At 44.4% G+C, this 20,161-nt stretch overlaps 1 protein-coding gene across 5 annotated transcripts in view; it reads right to left on the bottom strand.

Annotated features, from left to right (window-relative positions):
• The window catches only part of CCDC149 (coiled-coil domain containing 149), a 96,715-nt gene that overhangs the window by 37,645 nt on the left and 38,909 nt on the right, over positions 1 to 20,161 (bottom strand). For all 5 annotated transcript variants that reach the window (XM_079919652.1, XM_079919649.1, XM_079919650.1 and 2 more), the window contains exon 4: positions 9,184 to 9,291. In XM_079919652.1, the coding sequence (XP_079775778.1) occupies positions 9,184 to 9,291 (108 nt within the window). The remainder of the gene's footprint in view (positions 1 to 9,183; positions 9,292 to 20,161) is intronic.

Raw genomic sequence — 20,161 nt, forward strand, 5'->3', positions numbered from 1 at the left:
AACCTCAAAACTCTTCCAGCCTCTACCCACTACCCAGTTCCAAAGCTGCTTCCACGTTTTAGGTATTTGTTATAGCAGCACCCCACGTCTTAGTACCAACTCCTGTCTTAGTCTGTTTAGGTTGCTATAACAGAATACCATAGACTGAGTAGCTTATAAACAACAAACAGTTACTTCTCACAGTTGGAGTCTAGGATGTCCAAGATCAAGACACTGGTAGGTTCGTGGTCCAGTGAGGGCCCACTTCCCGGTTCATGGTCAGCTATCTTCTCACTGTGTCCTCACATGGCAGAGGGGGCAAAATTGCTACTGGGGTCTCTTTTATGAGGGCACTAATCCCATTCATGAGAGCTCTGCTGTCATGACCTAGTCACTTCCCAAAGCCCCCACCTCCTAATACCATCACATTTCGGATCAGGTTTCAACATACGAATTTGGGGTGGGGGCACATTCAGTCTACAGTAAGAATAAAAGCTATCTTGTAGACAGAACAGCTATGTACGGCTGCCCAGCCTGTGCACTGCACAACTCCAGCTCTCGGGGTTTCCATCCTTGCAATGTGAAGATACAATGCAATAATCACTCTCTGAAGAGCTTTAAAAGTACAATCCCCAGTTATAGCTGGTATGGTTATAATTCTTATACAGTGACTCTCTATCTGTCAGAGTTACTGGGAAGATGAGATGCAAGAATTAATAGGAGTGGATGTTAGCCCTTCCTCACCCCCGGTCCTTGTGTACTGCTGCAAATAGCACGCCTAGGGAGAGGTCAACACCAAAAGCCATTTATCAAACATTCATCTGCCAGTGTTGTGCTGGGCGACTTAATAAACAAGGTCCTGCCTATCTTTTCTTTACTTTTCCTGTTGGTTTTTTCCACATCCTCTCCAACTGCCCCCTGACCTTTTGAAATACCCTTGATAAAATTAGACGGGAGAGCTTTCAAAGGCTGCAAGTAGGCAACTCTATTGTGTATACCAAAGTTCAAATTCCTAAACCTATATGGCAAATCTAGTTCTAGCTTTAAACAAAAGAATTTGTCACTTAAAAAAGAAACCCAGCAGTTTTCATATTCTTCTTCCCAGGCTCTGGAGATTATCATGCACACACTCATTAACGTGTGTCAATATTTCCCAGTTAACGAGCACCCAACTTGGGCCAAACAACATGCTATATGCTTTCCTTACACACGATACCTCCAGTGGCTTTTCACTGCAATGGAATAAATTTGGAATAAATTGCAAAGCCCTTATGAGAGCTGCTGATGCATGAGCTGCCCCTGCCCACCTCCCAACCCAACCTCCAACCACCTCCCTTGTTTGCTGGCCACACTGGCTCTCCTTCAGTGCCTCAAGCACAACCTGCTCCTGCCTGCCTCTGGGCCTTTGCACTTGCTCTGCCCTTGAGCAGCCTGCCCACAGGTCTATCCAGAACCCACTTCTTTTGTCTCTTTCAGGTCACAGATCAAATGTCACCTCCTCTGAGAGGTCTTCCCTGGACACTGTCGCTGAAGCCGTTCACCTTCAAGGGCCCCACTGCCTTCATCATACTGCTACAAATCACCTGGTTCATCTGCTTGTCCCTCCCCCTGTCAGCTCCACTGCAGGAACCTGGCTGTTCATACGCGCTGAAATAGCCGGCACCCATAGCAGTGTCTGGCTAACCGCAGGGAGTCCTCAGATACACCTTAAATACAGGAAGTCTCTCATGTGCTGCTTCCCAACCCCAGGAGGCAGACACTGCCCCGTCCTCCTCACAGGGGAGAAGCTCATAGGGGCTGCTGCAGGGCTCTGAAACCAGGGCTCCTTGCCTGGGGCCCATGCTCAGATCAGGAGGCTGCAGTGTCCCCTCACCCTTAACACAACAAGCCCTGTCCTAGCTGCTTACGCACATTGCCCCAGTAAGTCCAACAGACACTCTGTGATGCACTGTTACAATCCCCGTTGTCAGAAGAGAAGCAGAGACACAGAGAGCTGGAGTAAGTTGCCCACGTCACAGACCTTAGAAATGGCAGGGCCGGGAGCTGACCCCAGGCAGGCGAGGGCTCTGGAGTGGATGCTCTGCGGCCTCTCTCCACACCGACGATAGCACTCACTGCCTGGCGCTCCCCCTGTGGAGTGTGTCCTGCATTAAGTGCCCTGTATAACTTCCTGTATTTAATCCTCACAGGAGGCACACTGGCCCCCTATGTCGTGCCTGTGTCACCCAAACTCGCTCACTCAGGGTCTCTGCACCTCATCCCCCGGTTATCTGACCACCTCCCACCTCACTTCCTTCAGGCCTCTGAGCAAAGGGTGTGTCAACAGAAATGCCTTCCTGACCACCCAGTGTAAGTAGTTGCCCCCCTCCCCTATCCCCGGCAGCCCAGGCTGCACTGTACAGCCCCCTAGCCTGCAGTAACCTGTTGAGCACTTAGCACCTTCTGACATATTATACTGTATTTCATCAAATATGAGACTCTATCAACTCTAAGACCCACCACTATGCATGACCAAAAAGACTGAAAAATACCAGTCATCACTACATGATACCAATAACTACATCAGAGATGTTCAAATTGAAAGCCTGTGCCTCTCAGAATCTGTGCAATGTCATATATTAATTTGTTTATTTGCTTACTGCCCATCTGTCCCCACTAGAATAGAAGCTCCATGAAGGCAGGAACTCATTGGTTTTTGTTTACTACCCTATTCCCAGACCATAGAGTTGAGTCTTCAGTAAAGATGTATTGAAATGAATTGAACTGAACTACCCTCCATAGGCAAGTTATCTCCATTGTACAGATGAGAACTGAAGACACAGAGAAGTCAAGCAACTGGCCCAAGGTTACACAGCTAGGAAGCCCCTGAATTACCTTCAGATAGTTCAGAACACATTGCTCCCAGAGCGACAATCTTTAGAGAGTTGCACCAATCGCTTCTCGGCCTTTTGGCTAAGATCAAGTGTAGAGAGTTGCACCAAGCAGTTTTTTTTTTTTTTTTTTTTTTGCAGTACGCGGGCCTCTCACTGTTGTGGCCTCTCCCAATGCGGAGCACAGGCTCCGGATGCGCAGGCTTAGCGGCCATGGTTCACGGGCCCAGCCACTCCACGGCGTGGGGGATCTTCCCGGACTGGGGCATGAACCCGTGTCCCCTGCAACGGCAGGTGGACTCTCAACCACTGTGCCACCAGGGAAGCCCGCACCAAGCAGTTTAAAGGTGCTTCAATTTGTTTTCATTTTAGTGTAATTTGGGTATGGTATACTATAAAATAAGTCTTAGGCAGAGATATCTTTCAGAATCAGTTCTCTACAAAGTGTAATTACAGTGCATTGTCTAGGGGACGAATGTCCAAAACCACACTGTTTTGGTCGCTTGGTCTACCCGGACTGTGTGCTCATATAAGCCAGAACAAGCTCAAATATGGTGTCTGAGACCAAATTCATTTGTCTAATTCATCTGACAATAAAACATGAGGAAATGGTGCACTAGTCTGGCTGCTTGCTGAACTGAGCATTGCCTGTGTTTCACCATCAAGATCCCAGTTAGAATAAGATATGATGGGGCTGGAGCAGGTAAAGGGCCCTTATCACTCACTTTAATTCTTTGTAATTAATTTTTATAATGCCCCAAGGTGAGAGCTTTTCATTAGAGTGCCCTCTTCATGTGGGTTTCCCACAAGCTAGGGCACCTCCGTGCTCCTCTGAAGCATAAAGAGGAAATGTTTACAAAGAGCTCTCTGATCCCTCATCCTGGACTGTTACAAACATCCAAGCTGAACACTTTTTTTTTTTAACAGAGTATACTTCAGTTAGTCACCTGCATGCTCATTGGTCTGCCTGAATTAGCTGGTGGCTTTGACTTAACTGGTTTGCTTGCTGAATCCTTCCAGAAGTCCCACATCAATAGAGGTACGTTCACGGAAGGGGTCTATCATTTTATGGGGCAACACCAGATAAAACAGAGGTACTTAAAGACCTTCAGCTGGTGTAACATAAAGCTCATTATTAAGGGCAAAACCCCGTGTTTATGCGCCACTGCAAACAGTTACATTTAAATTGGCCAGCAGGGGCCCAGGAAGTGTGACTGCCTGACACTGTCCACCTGAAGTTCCTTGCTTTTGAGTACTTCGCATTGCATTATTGTTCGTCTGCACTTAAAGTGCCATAGTCTGTAAAATGAAGGAAAGATAAAAGCAAGCAGACAAGGAAACCCAGCAGGAACAGGAGATGCTGCTCCCGGCCTGTTCTATTAGGTGCTTATTCCACAAGGGTACACAAAATGCAAGGAAGCTTCTGGGAGCGTGACACCAAAGGAATGACGTTTGGGGTGGTGATAAATAATAAAGTCGGGTGGTGATAAGGAGGGCTGAGTTTTGGGGATCCAGATGCCAGATGCCAGGCTTCTTACCCCCAATCTCTGTCTCTGTTGGGAGGCACATACCCCCGGGGTTCACTGGAAACAGTTGATCAACAGAAAGGAAGACCTTGAGATTCCTGGTGGAACTCTGATACAAGAGGACACTAGGCCAATCTGGGCCCAGGTTGTGCTAAAGATACCAGCAATGTTTACCCTTTACGGGTGCTTACTGGATGCTTACTATGCTACGCCCTTTATAAACATAATATTGCATGCACACACACACTCCCAACCATTAAATCTCCTGCTTGCTTTTCTTCCCAGCACTAACCACTGTCTGATGATCTTACCTAAGTATTTGATTTTCTTATTCTCTGTCTCCCCAACTAGACTGTAAGCTCTGTGAGAACAGGCACCTTGTCTTTCTTATTCCTGACGTAGTCACAGCTCCTTGAACATTAATCAGCACACAGTGAGTCCCCAATTATGTATTGATGAATAATGATGAAACCTGACAGCAATTCTATGTAAGGTATCATTACTTCCATTCTACAGATGAGGAAACTGGGGTCTAGAGAGACAACTGACTTGCTCAAGGCCACACGGATGATAACTGGCAGAGTTAGAATATAAACCTGGGTCTAGCAGTTTCTAAAGATGGACCTCTTGGACTATTCTAGATTATACCACTTGGCAGTGGGAGGCTGGAGCTAGCTCTTTCTGGAGTCCCAAGCTTTCTAACTCCCAGTTCAGTAACTTCACTTTGCTAGCCTGATGTTTAAATGCCATGGCATCAGTATTTACACCACGGAAATTGGTAAAGTGCTACCAGCCAGGCTTCCTCTTCAGAAGAGCTGGTTCACCAGCTCACCTCTGGATATCTGTGATTCAAGTGTACTCTGCTAGTTTTGCGGATTGCCTCTTACTGATTCTTAAGTTCTCAGAGGCCTCCTTTTCCCCCCGGTCCCCTTTCCCTAAATCCACTCTTTTCTTAATGCCCAGAAGAGGAAGCAGGCATACCTCTGGAGCAAGAAGGGGAACTGTAATTCTCTGGGTGGGTTGCTCTCCACACTTGAGGCCCTAGCATTGCCTGGGTTTTCCACGTAATTGGTCCTTATTCCTCACAGACTGCCACACAAAGAACCCTGGACAATCCACCCTCATGAAAAGCTTTCCCCAGGGTGATTTGTGGAGGTGTGAGTTCTCCCTTCCCCACTTAACCTTTCAGAGCTATTATTAGCAAGGAAGGGGAGGGTGTCTACTAGGCTTCCCCTTTCCCACCCCTCCTCTGGTTTGAACTGGGCCTTTGTGTCTGTCCAGAAGCCTCAAGAAATTCTTGGGGTGCTTCTCAGAGAGATAATAGGTTTGTTGATCATGGAATCCCACCCTCCACCTCCAACCCTGTGTGAGTGCTAAGCTGCTTGTAAGACAGGGTGGTAACACATCTTTCAAGAGGCTGTTTGAAAATGCTTTATGGCACGTAGGGTTACAAGGCTCTAGCTGAACAAATGGAAAAATTAGTCTACCTTAAAATAGCCAAGGCAAGTAATTTCCTATCACCTTGTTTCTTAAATGTTCTTAACATCTAGAATCTGGGCTTCCCAAAATATGGCTAAGGGTCATCAGTTAAAATGACAACTTGGAGATAAAAAACTTCCACTTCAATAGTTGCTCATAAAGTGGTGCCACAAGCCCTTCTGTTCGGAATGGGGGGAGTTAGGAATCCCACAACATCCATTATTAAGTATTATTGAATTTAACAGGCTTGCGCCAGCCTAGGAGCAGGACTCTTACCCCACATCCACTAAGGCTCAGCGTCGGATCCCCTGACCTTTCCAGGGGCTTCCTGAGGTCTCACACCTTAGGTCTGGCTTTCTTCTGCTTTTTCTTGGATGGAATAGTTTGCTTTTCTAGCTCCTTTCTCCAGGTTTCTAAACTACTCCTTACCCCACAAGGAGAGTTAGTGATGACAACCACAGGGGCAGTCAGTCTGCTATTTTCTTGTGCTCTTCCTTTCTTTTCCTCTTCCTCTTTATTGAACCTTTTTGCATTCCCTTTATTCATTCACTCATTCATTCATTTATCCTATTCCATTCCTTCAATAAAGATCTATTAAATAATGTCTGTGCATCGCGAACTAAGATGCAAATTCCTAGGGATACAGGAATTTGGCCTGCAAAGCGTTTACCTTTGGGGGAGGGGTGCCAAACAAGTACAAGCAGAGGGAAAAGAGCAGGGCACTGTGGGTGTGTGCAGGACCTGCCCCTGAGAGCCGGAGAAGGCTACATTTGACCTATGACCTGAAAGGTGAGCGGGAGTTTACGGAAGTAAAGGGGAAGAGTGTTCCAGAGAGCAGACAGCAGGTGCAAAAGGCCCTGAGGCACAACTGCAGTATGGCTCAGCTGAGGGGCTGAAATTAGTCCTGCAGGAATGAAGTGTGAGGTGACTAATGGCAACAGATGTGGCTGGAAAAATCAGGAGGGGCCAGATAATGGAGGGCCAAGCACACCATGGTAAGGAGGTGGGACTAGATTCCAAAGGCGATGGAAAGGTTGGAGCTGTGACGCGACGAATAAGAGAGCAAAGGAAGGGTTAACCCATTCTCCACCACACAGTCACGGCCACCCTTCAAGAGAGGCCTCTGTGTTTCTCAAGATGGCTGGTGTCATTACTGAATGAGTCATCCGGCCTTAATGTTGATGACTGGGGGTAGGTGGGGGGAGGATGACCGTGACTCACAGGGGGATGAAAATAAACCAGCCCTATAACTTTAGATGCAAATGAGAATAAACAGAGTCTCTGGGGCTCACTGCAGTTGGTCTTTTTTGAGGAGGAGAGGACTGGAGACCGAGATACAGGGTCTACTGAACGTTTTACCATCTTGCCTGCATCTGCTGGCAGGAAAATTACTTCACAGGCCATGAATATGAGTCACTAAATTCTAAACCTTGAGTGAGAAAACCACGTTTGATAAATGTGTCCAGCTACTGGAATAAAGACCCAGAATGCAGGCAAATCATGACGCTCAGATGGTGCCGATGCAAAAGCGGCCCCAGACCTGCGCTCAGTGTCACACTCACGCACACACGCACGCACACATACCCTCCTTTTCTTTCCCTGAAATATCAGTCGCAAATGTCAATTCCTAAAATATCTCAGGCCTACAAGGCGATACAATTAAAAGTGACCAAAAGATGAGGCAGAGGTGTGTCTAGGACAGTCGGAGGTGGGGGGGCGGGTACCTCAGAAAATAAAAAAGAAAAGAAAAGAAGAAGAAGAAAAACAATCAGTCAAGAAGAATCATGCCTCCAAAAATCACATCTCAAAATGTTTCAGTATTTTCTGGATTTATAACTTCTCCAAAATTCCTGCAGTATTTTTATGGGTTTAAAAGGAAATGATTGCACATACTTGATTTTACTCTCTAGAAAACCTTGCCCTGGTGCTACCATTTGATAACACCTAAGAAGGCCTGGCCTTTAATTATTGACCAAATACCTAGGTTACAGAGCTTAAATCCTTTTGAGAGGCCCGATTAGCTTGTCCAGGGTTAATTAGCACCCTTCTTAGCATTCTCGCCCACTCCCTATTTCATGACGGAGAATAGTCATGAAATATTTTTCAAATATAGTATGTTAAATCCAAGAGGTTTAAAAAAATTTTTTTAAAGGCAGACTAAGTGGACAAGAGGCTATGTAAAGAAGACTTCCCAGTATGCCCTTATTATTATTATTTTTTTTTACTTTTTGACCACACCTCGTGGCAGGCAGGATCCTAGTTTCCCGACCAGGGATCGAACCCGTGCCCCCTGCAGTGGAAGTGTGGAGTTTCAACTGCTGGACCACCAGGGAAGTCCCACCAGTACGCCCTTAGATTGAGCCCCTTAAGCCAGCAGTAAGCACACAATCCTCTCTGCTCTTTGTCATGGAAGAGTTCTCGAGATAATCCAGACACTTCCATACATTTTTAAAGAATGAGCATCTTTCAAAATGGCGCCTTCCAATAACCAGTGACTCCCAGGAACAACAAACATCCCCATCATTTGTCAGGGAATTTGGTACCGTTCAAAAGACATTGCCCAAGAAAGCACCTCCTCCCCGCCATGTAGTTTGCTTGCGTGAAACTCCAAAGGCCATCCCTGTTGGGAAAGCTGGCTCTGGCAAGAAGTTGAAATTGAATCTATTGGCAAAATGGGAAATTATTTGGGGGCGATGGAATTGAACTTCGGTAGTTTTTCTTCCTTTTCTCAATTGTACTTTTGTTCACAGCTTCAGCTGGGAGAGACAGTGCTCACATTAATTTGGAGTTTATGAGTTCATATTTTATAATTAACGTTGCCAACAGGGGAGTTTGATTAATACCAAGCAGTGGGTTTTGAGCAATGTTCCATACAAATTGCCAAATTTAGCAATAAAATAAATTGGTTATGTGAACATAATTAGTAGGATGACTACTTAAAATTCAAAACCGAATGTGAATAATTCCAAATCATATGAGCCACAAATCCATTATCTGTATAGAAAGGAGAAAGTATAGCATTTGGGTTTTATTTTGCCCTCAACCACAATGTTATTCAGCACCAAGCTGAACATGATGAAACTTCTACAATGGGTTGTGACAATATTTTAGAGCAACCCAGAAACACACACAGACGCGTGTGCAGGCACACACGCGAAGGGAAGGTAATAAAGATAAGAAACGCTAAACTGTGAATTTTCATTGCAAATGTAAAAATCTATAACAAATTTTTCCGCAAATGCTGCATTACATTCTTCTGATGCACCATACATAAACCGCTGGCACAAAATTACTCAGGAGAGGTTTTTGCCTTTAAATATTCACGGTACCTTATTGTCGCCCTGGACTTCTCCAAGCCTTTGCTGAAGTTCTTTAATTTCTTCTCCCAGACGTTTATTTCGGTCCTGAGAATCTCTCAATAGTTGTGCAAGATTAGCCTGCAAACTGACAAAGGATTAATCTCCAAAATTGACAAGCAGCTCATGCAGCTCAATATCGATAAAACAAAAAACCAAATCCAAAAATGGGCAGAAGACCTAAATTGACATTTCTCAAAAGAAGATATACAGATTGCCAACAAACACATGAAAGGATGCTCAACATCACTAATCATTAGAGAAATGCAAATCAAAACTACACCAGTCAGAATGGCCATCATCAAAAAATCTACAAACAATAAATGCTGGAGAGGGTGTGGAGAAAAGGGAACACTCTTGCATTGCTGGTGGGAATGTGAATTGGTACAGCCACTATGGAGAACAGTATGGAGGTTCCTTAAAAAACTACAAATAGAACCACCATATGACCCAGCAATCCCACTACTGGGCATATACCCTGAGAAAACCATAATTCAAAAAGAGTCATGTTCCAAAATGTTCATTGCAGCTCTATTTACAATAGCCCGGAGATGGAAACAATCTAAGTGTCCATCATCGGATGAATGGATAAAGAAGATGTGGCACATATATACAATGGAATATTACTCAGCCATAAAAAGAAACGAAATTGAGCTATTTGTAGTGAGGTGGATGGACCTAGAGTCTGTCATACAGAGTGAAGTAAGTCAGAATGAGAAAAACAAATCCCATATACTAACACATATATGGAATCTAAAAAAAAAAAAAAAATGTTCTCTAAAACCTAAGGGCAGGACAGGAATAAAGACACAGACGTAGAGAATGGACTTGAGGACACAGGGAGGGGGAAGGGTAAGCTGGGACAGAGTGAGAGAGTGGCATTGACATATATGCACTACCAAATGTAAAATAGATAGCTAGTGGGAAGCAGCCGCATAGCATAGGGAGATCAGCTCAGTGCTTCGTGACCACCTAGAGGGGTGGGGTAGGGAGGGTGGGAGGGAGGGAGATGCAAGAGGGAGGGTATATGGGGATATACGTATACGTATAGCTGATTCACTTTGTTATATAGCAGAAACTAACACAACATTGTAAAGCAAGTATACTCCAATAAAGATGTTAAAAATAAATAAATAAAAATAAAAGTTAGATTTCAAAAAAAAAGATTAGCCTGCAAATATTAACACATTATGAAATATAATCAGAAACGGAGGAGTGGAGAAATGCAGGGCTTTCTTAGGCTTACTGCAGCCATCATCCAAGCCCAGCTGAACCATTAGAATAAACACATGTATGAATGCAGCAAGTGTGCAAATCACACCACTACAACTGCATGGAGAGAAATAAGTTGGCCGTGAACCTCAATTTGGGGATGTTCTTTGTTTCCAGAATGGCTCACAGACAAGTGATGGAGGAGTTGGGTTTTTTTTGTTTTTTTTTTTTTAATTTAAGAGCTCCTCACAAAAACTCTTCCAAGTAGTCTTAGTTCAATTCTAACTTTGGATCCACAATATAGGAAAAATTTCATTTCCTTGTTTGGGTAATTTCATTTCCTTGTTTGGATAGCTTTTTTTTTCTTCAAATAGATCGTGTTTAATGAACTTTTCTTTGCCACCTTAATGCCCAGAATTTTGATCAAAATTGTCAGCCAGAGAAGAGACCAGTGAGGTGTCACGATTTCAGACATCAGGATCCAGAGGTAATTCAGCAGTCTCCTGGGCTGTTTTTCTCACCTCTTTATTCCCCTGTTCTAGTTCCTAGAGTACCAAACAGCCAGGGTGAGTGCCTTCCAGTCCATCTTCATGATGTCAGCCCTTCCTTCAGATTTCCTCCTGCTCAGAGCAGATCCCTCTGGCCCCCGTGCGCAGTTCTCCACCACACCCCCTCCCCTTCTCAGTCCAGCTTCATCGACACATCTCGGCCCCTTTCCCGGAACCACGCAAGCACCCTTTACCACGCTCTCACCCTTCTCAGGTTCCCCGAACCTGAACCTGCATATGCTCTCAAACTATCTACGTGCTTTTTCCACTCAAGCCTTTAACTTACTATTCCACTTTACCTCCACGGCTGCTTCTTCTATACTATTTGAATTTTGCTAATTTGCTCTAATTCTCACCTTGCTTATTGCACTCTTATCTAACCTCAGCAAGAAGAAATGAGCTATTGAAAGGCAGAGATTCTCGTTTTCTCCCTTCTCAGCCTCCACGTACATTGCTCCAAGAAGTGCTCTTGTCCCAGCACATGTTTTAAAGACCCACGATGAATAAATGGAGGAAAGAAGGAGGGAGGGAAGCAAGCCAGCGATCGGAATGTGACTCCTAAAAAGGAATCTTTCAGAAACAGTCACACCAGGGATTTGAAAGTTATCTTTTAGATTCCTTCCATGTGATAGCTGAAGAAACCCAAATCCAGAGACATTGCAGATGAGTACAACTATAGTGGCTAAATCTCCAAAGACTCTGATGCTAATGCTTTCGGGAATACTGAGTTATGTTAGGTAATCAAAAGGGAATCAAGTGAAAGAATATAGAGATTAAACCTTGGCTTATCCTGGACTCCTCACTTTGCCTTATCTCCCATATTCCATCCATCGGGATATCCAGTGTCTCCACCGTCAGGGTAGCCCCCCATTCAGCTCCCCCGAAGCTCACCTCCTGGCTGTTCCCCACATATACCAGGCAGGAGCCCATCTCAGCGCTGCTCTCTCTGCCTTTTCTCTGGACTGGACTGCTCTCCCTCCAGGGTACCTCTTGTTCACTCCCTTGCCTTTTTCAGGTCTTCGTTCAAACGGCACCGTTTCGACGGGGCCCACCTGGACCACTTGATCTAATCTGCAGTCTGGCCACCTCCCCACTGAACGCCCAAGCCCTTTCCCCTACACTACTTTTTATTTCCATAGCACTTACCATCTCTTAATATACCATGTCATTTACTTTACAGTTTATTGCCATATGTTTACATATGTTTATTACTTACTGTTTATTTCCTATCTCTCTCTCCCTACTAAGACAGAAGTTCCATGAAGGGCAGGGAACTTTGTTCTCTCTACTGGTCTCCCCCAAGCACCTAGTGGATGCTCCAGAAATATATCTAAGTGAAAGATAATATGCTGAGTCTGGAGGCTGTGATCTCAGCCTAGGGAATTATCTGGAATAATAAACTACGGAAACCAGCGCCTGGCACACAGCGTTGCACAGAAACCCCCCTCATCCCCACTGGCTGGCTTTAATCTAGCTCTGATTTCCACTCACTTGTTTGTGAACATTACTCAATAATGTGATCTAATTCTCAGCCCCATATTTGCAAAGCCACCCTTCAAGTCATATCTTGTAGTCGTTGTGTTTCAACTGTCCCAGATTTCCATTCTCATCAGATAAACATCTGGTGAAGGATGAGGAAAATTAATCCCCGTTTTACAGGCAGGAAAGCAAGAAGACAAGAGGCACTGTGATCCGCTGACTGTTCTTGGAAATGTTCAAATTTCTTTTTGGAATCAGATCGACTAAGTTGGGTCCCAGTTCTGCCACTTACTGGGCTGGGTGACCTTGGGTAAGATTATTAACCTCTTGAGTTTCCCCACCTGTGAACTGGAGCTAACCATACATACTTCATGTAGTAATCTGATACTTACATTGAATAATGAACCTAGGATGCCTACCACAGTGCTTGGTATACAGTAGGCACTGGTTACATGCTGGTCACCTCCCCTTGACTCTGCCCTTGCAGTGGCTCCAATTCGATCACTCAGTGGACGGTTGGATGGATCTGGCCGAATGGCTCCTTGGACACAGCTGGCTCCCTTGTCATCCTGCCCCTTCACTTATTCATCCATTCATCTACACAACAAATATTTAGGGAGTGCCTACTACGTGTCAGGCACTGTTTTCGATTCTGGAGATACAGCAGTGAGCCATACAGACAAAGCCTCTTGCCCTTGTAAACTTACATTTTAATAGATGATATTATATTAATTACATTATATTACAACAAAATGAATAATGACTGAGGAGCTGGATGATAAGTACTACGGAAACAGATACAGCAGGTAAAGGAAACAGTGTGTGCTGGGGAAAGGCCACGGAAGGCGTCACAGCGAAGGCCACACTTCAAGTCTTAAACCAAGACTTGAGAAAGGAGAGAGAGTGAGCGTGAGCCTTGTGGATATCCCGGAAAAAGTTCCAGGTAGGTGCAAAGGCAAGCGGCTTCCCTCTCTCCTTCTCTCCCTCACATCACAAGATGTCCATTTTGGAAAGCAGTTCAAGGCCACTAGAGCAGGCGGACCCCAGGGACTGCAGTGAAGTGGAGAGGTGATTCAATTCCCAATTTTCTTTTCCTGGTCCCTCCCCTCTGTCCTGCAGCTCTCCTGCCTTAGCGGCAAGGTATGACAAGTGGGCGGCCTCTCCTTTTCCTTCTGGGAACTCCAGAACACTTCCCAGACATTAGCTCAGCAAGCATAATCCCTCCCCCAGGTGCAGGGACAGAAGCCCCAGGCTGGAGCGACTGGCTCAGAGGTGGGGCGGGAGAAGCCACCCGGGGCAGGTGCTGGCAGGCGGCTAAAAGTGGCCTCCGCGAGCCTGCTGCCACCTGCACACTGCATCTCAGCACCCCATCTGCAGGAGACACAGCAAAATTCACCTTCACAGGAGGCTGCTCTTCTTAAACAGTGGAAGAGATGTTCAGAAAGAAATGTTTGTAAGAGCAACAGTGAAAAATTTAACAAAAGACCAAAAAAAAAAAAAAAAAATCTGAAACGTCCCTAACCTTCCCTTTTTGAATCAACAATGGCTTGAGCCCCTCAGGTGGGTGGGAAGACCCTGACATTTGCTCACCAATGTAACCACAAGAGCTAAACCCGTACAACTCAAACTATCAGTGGTGAAAGACCTCAACCTCCGATCCGTCACAGATCAGTACTTGTGCAAAATACAATAAAAATCAATTCCTAGGAAAACAAATTTAAGAAGACATCAAGGCCCCAAGTGTTTGTTAGATTCACCTGACGTAAAATCATACAGACTGTCAGATTGCTATAAAAGTTTCTGAGCCCTTCCTCTCAGTTTCTGCACTCATCTTGTCGTAGGGACCAGAAAGGGCAGCTTGCAGCCTGGCACTGGTCCTCAGGCCCCACTCTGAATAGCACTGAGCCCAGCGATACTCCCCAGTATTTGGAGGTTACAGCAAAGCAGGCACCCACGTGTTATATATCAAAGGTCCCAGTGACACACGAAGCAAAGGACAGCGCTGCTTTAGGAGACAGCGAGTCAGAGACCCAGTGATGTGACTGTCAAACATTATTTACTCTGCAGCCTGGCCGAAAAGAAATCTACCCAAATAAACTCAAGCATTTCTACAGTAGCTGCAAAGCAATGGTTAATTAAAATCACATCGCCTCCAAGAGGATTCACTGTAAATCTACCCCAGATTTCAAAGTGACCCCCTGGGGGAGGGTAGGGGGAGGGAGACCCCTCTTTTAAAGCAGGTGACTGTAATTTTCTTTCACATTTCACAGGCTGGCTTACTTGTCAACACACAATTCTTTTCTATTCAGTCCTTCCACCTCCTCAACTCCCAAACAATAACTTTGAAAACTAGAAAATGAGTATTCTGATACGGTGCCTAGTTCCTTGCCATACACCTTAAAGAACAAAAAAAAAAAAAAAAAAAAAAAGAAAAAGAAAGAAAGAAAGAAAAGAAAAGGAAGAAAAGTAGTACATTTCAAAGCACTCAAAATAGAGGAGAAAAATTCACATAAATCTTTTGACCAAAAAAAACCCCCATGACTCACACACATTCACTATAACCACCCATCAAGCCAACACACGGCGCCTGCTTATAATTTATCAGCTATGTAGACCGTTTTGTCTCTGTGTTATTGAGAAGGACTCTGTGACCATCAGTTTAGAATAGCAGCACTATGTAAAGAAAATGTCAGGGAAAAAGTGGCAGACCGTCTAACACTCGAAAGGATTTCACAGGGAAGGAAAACAAAACCTAGAGATTATTTCCTCTAAATCTCTGGGGCAGGGTGGGTAGCATAAATGGCAAAACATGAAAAGGTTTCAAAAGAAGCCTCTTTTAAATATTCAGATATAGCCAGGGCTGACGTTAAAAGGTTGACATCTTCTCTCAGATAACAGTGGGATGTTGAATATCCTGGAGTATATTGTAGAATCTATATACTTAAGTCACTCTTTCTAGCTCGGAGTTTATCTGTTAAAACTGTGATGGGGAAGGGAGAGAAGACAGATTTGATGAAAACATAGCTGGGAGGCTCAAGGCCAAAAGGACGTTACAGCTGTCCATTCCAACACACGTTCCTTTGTCAAGAATCAAGTCAACCCCCCATCACAACGGATGTCTGCAGAAGTATGCCGCCAAGGCCAGCCCCTGGCGTGGGGACTTTGAGGCTCGGGGAAATTCTCTCTGCACACAGATGAAGACTACACGTCCTGACAGTTGTTGCAAAGGCAGAGATCTGGGAGTTGAGAGAACTGTGTGCATCTCGCCCCAACCTCTCTGCCTTTTTGTGGAAATTCTCACTGAGGTAGATTAGTAACGGGGACAAGGGGATCTCCCTTTCTTCAGGTCCTGCTGCATCCTAAACTCTAGATCTTGCCTCTACCACTGTATTTGAATTCCCTGATGAATGAATGTCACAAAATACATCCAAATTTATACTATAGATGCAATACATTTTTGAAACTTAAGAGAAGTGGGCGGAGATTTTTTTTAATGGTACATCACATTTGGCAATGACAGTCTCTGTGAAGGAACTCCGTTTTCAATGATCAAGTAACGAAGACTGGTTTACAAGCAAGGGGGAGTTCAGGATACCAGTTGTAAGAAACAGCCCTAAATCTTTTAGATGGGGAGAAAAGGATCCACTATATACCATTTTCCTCCCTGATGTAAGAAATGAAAAGTTGGATATGATAAGATCAGAATATGCCACCCCAAAATATGCTCCTTTACCATGAGGATTATTTTGATCTGAAGGCAACTGAGAATCAGAAGATACAGAGAATATTCTTCCCTCCCCTTTTCAGCCTAAAAATAAGGGCATACATTTCCCTTTGTGAGTTGTCCCATCCCCTCCGTACCAGGAAGAGAATAGCAACTCTAATCACTGGACACAGAGCATTGGTACCATGATGAGTCTGCATAAACAAACCTAACTAAAATAAAACCCTATCTTCCATTAGTTTCCCATATATCTCCTAGTCACTTTCCCACAATTTATCATCTCTTAAGGCCCAAACCCCCTCTCTTTTATTAAAATGCTATGTAAGCCCCCAAGTCTTAACACTTCTTTGAATTTCACTTCTCCTCTCTGGACTCCTGTGCATGTAAAATATTCATGAAATTGTTTGCTTTTTTCTCCTTTTAATCTGTCTTTTGTCAGTTAAATTTGCAGGCCTCCATGCACTGAACCTAAGAGGGTAGAGGAAAAGCTTTTCCTCTCCAACAGATAAAAATAAAATGAAAGAAAGTGATGAAAAGTTTAAGATTAACCTTCAAACCTTGCACTAGCCAGACACTGGGAAGGGCAGTAAAACGGGAAGGCCGTGTGTTTTCTCCTAAGTCCTTAAATAATTCAGCCCAGACACCAGGAGGGGAAAGGGGCAACATTCCAGTTACTATCCCTCAAGTCACCCTGAAATCTTTGTAATTTATTAGATATACACCACTTCAGTAATCTAGCCATGGAAAAGTCATTTTCCATCATAATGTAAAAATGATGTATACCGGAAAATCCTATAACTTCCTTCTCAACTTGCTGACATATTAAAACTCAATGCAAAAATGGGAGGGGAAAAAAATGAGAGAGACAGGTAAAACCTTGGCCTAGGCACTTCCTCAAGGAGAGTTTTTTGCTTGTTGTTTGTTTTGTTTTGTTTTGAAAAAAAAAAAAAAGAGTGTCAGAGAGAAAAGGAGACCAGATTTATAAAATGCTCCTCAACAACATGGTGTTGACCCCTGAATCCTTTAAACTCACACCTTCAATAGGGTAAAGTACTCGATTAAGCAAGAATATGTGAAAAAAAATGTCTGATAAAACATGGAGTGTACTTGAGCAGTGTGATTGATAGCAAATTTAATTGCAATTTCTACCCCGCTGCTTTGGTCTACGGCGACTTCTGTGTTAATAGTAATAGAGTGAAACTTGCTTTGCTGAGCAAGCGCCCCCTATTCATAGCAACTGCCCAAGCGATGACCTCTGCTACAGTGACAGCTTTCTTATTTACAAGAAACAACCACCCAAGAACTCATTCCACACACAGTTTTTGGCTGTGCAAGGAGCCCTCGGCAGCCTACTCTCACCCCACAGTCTCCAAGCACACACTTGCCAATGCAGGCATTTCCAGGCCCACAGGCAAATGCTCTTCGGTAGGTTTAGAAGGTTGCTATTTAAATAAATGTTTGCTTAATCTTGGCCATTATGGCTCCGCGTCTGCCACTTAGTGGCTCCCTTAATAGTTCCCGAGTTCTTTAGATGCACTGAGCCTAAATCCCTCCGTGTTGAAGTTGGGGGATGCTCTCACCTTCCTGACAAAAATCACTGCAAGGATCCGAAGGGCTTCTGAGCAGGAGGTGTGAATGCTCAGAATGAAATTACTGTTATTATGATTTGGGAGGACTCCCGCAGGCTGAACCCTGGATTTCTTCCCAGCTTCCCTGGTGTAACAGTGAAGTTGTACTGTTCGAAGTGGTATAAAAAGAAACATCCCAAAGCACTTGAGATCTTTGAAGGAAGTTTTAGGTTCTGAGCATCAAACTGAGATGCATACACAAAGTGGCTCTGATTTGTGGTCACGGGGGACCAAAATAAGATTGACCAAGAAGACTTTTCTATTGAAGTAAAAGGTTCCCTCCCATCCCACAAAGGGCCACTCTGTGCTCTGATTTCTCCAGGGTTGTCATCCTGGTGCATGTCACCATCTAAATAAGTCATCACTTTTTAAGGGAAGAAAGCCAAGGCTCCCTCCTGGATCGGGAGGAATACCTCCCGTGGTACCTCGGCTTGAAATCAAAACAGGGAAAGACAGAGATGTGTTTGATTGTTTATTCAAGGAGGAGTTTGCATGGGGAAAAATGTGTTGCTGTGACCCCAAAGAATCCCAACTTATAAGAAGATTAACCCAGGATGATTTAAATTCCCCTTTATCTCCTTTGGAGGAATTGCTTGTTTTGCAAAAGAAAAATACTGAAAGGGTCGTTTGAGATCTTTTGGTGATCTCTCACTGCAGTGCAGAGAGGTGCTCTGTGCACAGTTCTGCCTGGAGTATCAAGAAGAAATTTTCATTTCAATATCCCACGAGAAGCTATTAGTGAAATCACTGTTGTCACGATTTCTTCACAGCTTCTTCAACGGATGATTTGCCATTGGAAATTGAGTTGTTTTAAAAAGGATTCTAAATTCTAAAAGAGAGCCTCGATCGACAACCATATTTCTAGAACTACAACCATGAAAGTTCTGGCTGTCCTGTAAGGAGGAGACAAAAGAGCAGGAAGACATTATGGCCAGACATTGGCTGCCACAGGAAAGAACACTGGCCTAATGGGTAAAGACTCCTAGCTCAGTTTCTGCTTCTCGACCCCTCCTAAGCAGAGGGCTTCAGATACAGCACTTCACCTTTGAACTTCCAAAATGGGTGGATTAAATGTCGATTATGCTTCTTCCCCATTCAAACAGCCTAAGAGTTAAATATGGAACAAAACCCTGAACTAAAACACTGAACTACAAGTGAGCAGATTTGGATTTTTAGGCCTGCTCTATTAACCTGCTGTGTGACCTTGGACAAGTCACAGGAAAAATAAAAAACAGCCAACACCCATTGAGCGCTCACTAAGTAGAAGGCAATGGGCATTATAAGCATTATCACACCGATTCTTAATAAAAACTTTATGAATATATCTCATGCTGTTGTTCATTTTGGAGAGGAGGAAATTGAGTCTCAGAAAGGTAACACACCTTGCCCCAGGTCACCCAGCCAGCAAGTGGAAGTGTTATATTTGAATCACAAAATTGGATGCCAGAACCCAAGCTTTTATCTACTGCCATCCATGACGCTGCCTTGAGATTTTATGCAAGACCTAACTTGCAGTGTGGCCGCAGAAGACAGCTGGGAGATGACACACATACATAGATATATACGTGCATACACACATGCATACACAGTCTCGGAAAAGCACAAAGCACTGCCAAGCCTGAGGATGGGGTATTGTTTCTACTTATATTTGAGAAGAACCCTCAATACATTTACAGTCAGCTTGAGCTGCTACAGCAAAACGCCATAGACGGGGTGGCTTACAAACAACAGAAATTTATTTCTCATAGTTCTAGAGGCTGCAAATCTGAGATCAGGGTGCCAGCACAGTTAGGTTCTGGGAAGGGCCCTCTTTCAGGTTGCAGATTTCTTGTTTTGTCCTCACACAGCAGAGGGCAGAGCAGAGAAAGCAAGTTCTCTTGTGACTCTTATAAGGATACTGAACCCCCTCGTGAGGACTCCACCCTCATGACCTCATCTAATCCTAACTCCCTCCCAGAGGCCCCACCTCATGATACCATCATATTGAGGACCAGAGTTTCAACATATGAATTTGGGGGGATGTAAACATTCAGTCCATAACAGAGTGATGACTGTAATCTCTCCTGAGCTGAGAAATGAACAGGGGAGGAGTCCATAGAAATTCCTCCTTCAGGTCAAGAACAGGAAGCCACGGTTTCAAGGCTGATGGGGAACAAGATGCTCAATGTGGCATCTTTTCCTTTTCCGATATGTGGATCTTTTGACCCCCAGGTCCCACCTGTTACCCCAGCAGCTGGTTCTCGTTCCAGTGCCTTCTGCTTACACAAGGTACATCTGTTTTGCAGCTGGAGGGGTAAATACTTCACCTACTGTTTTGCCTTTGGGATAAACATGTGATATAAGACAGGAGACACCAGGTC

This window comes from Stenella coeruleoalba, assembly GCF_951394435.1.
Source record: "Stenella coeruleoalba genome assembly, chromosome: 4".
Taxonomy (NCBI): Eukaryota; Metazoa; Chordata; class Mammalia; order Artiodactyla; family Delphinidae; genus Stenella; species Stenella coeruleoalba.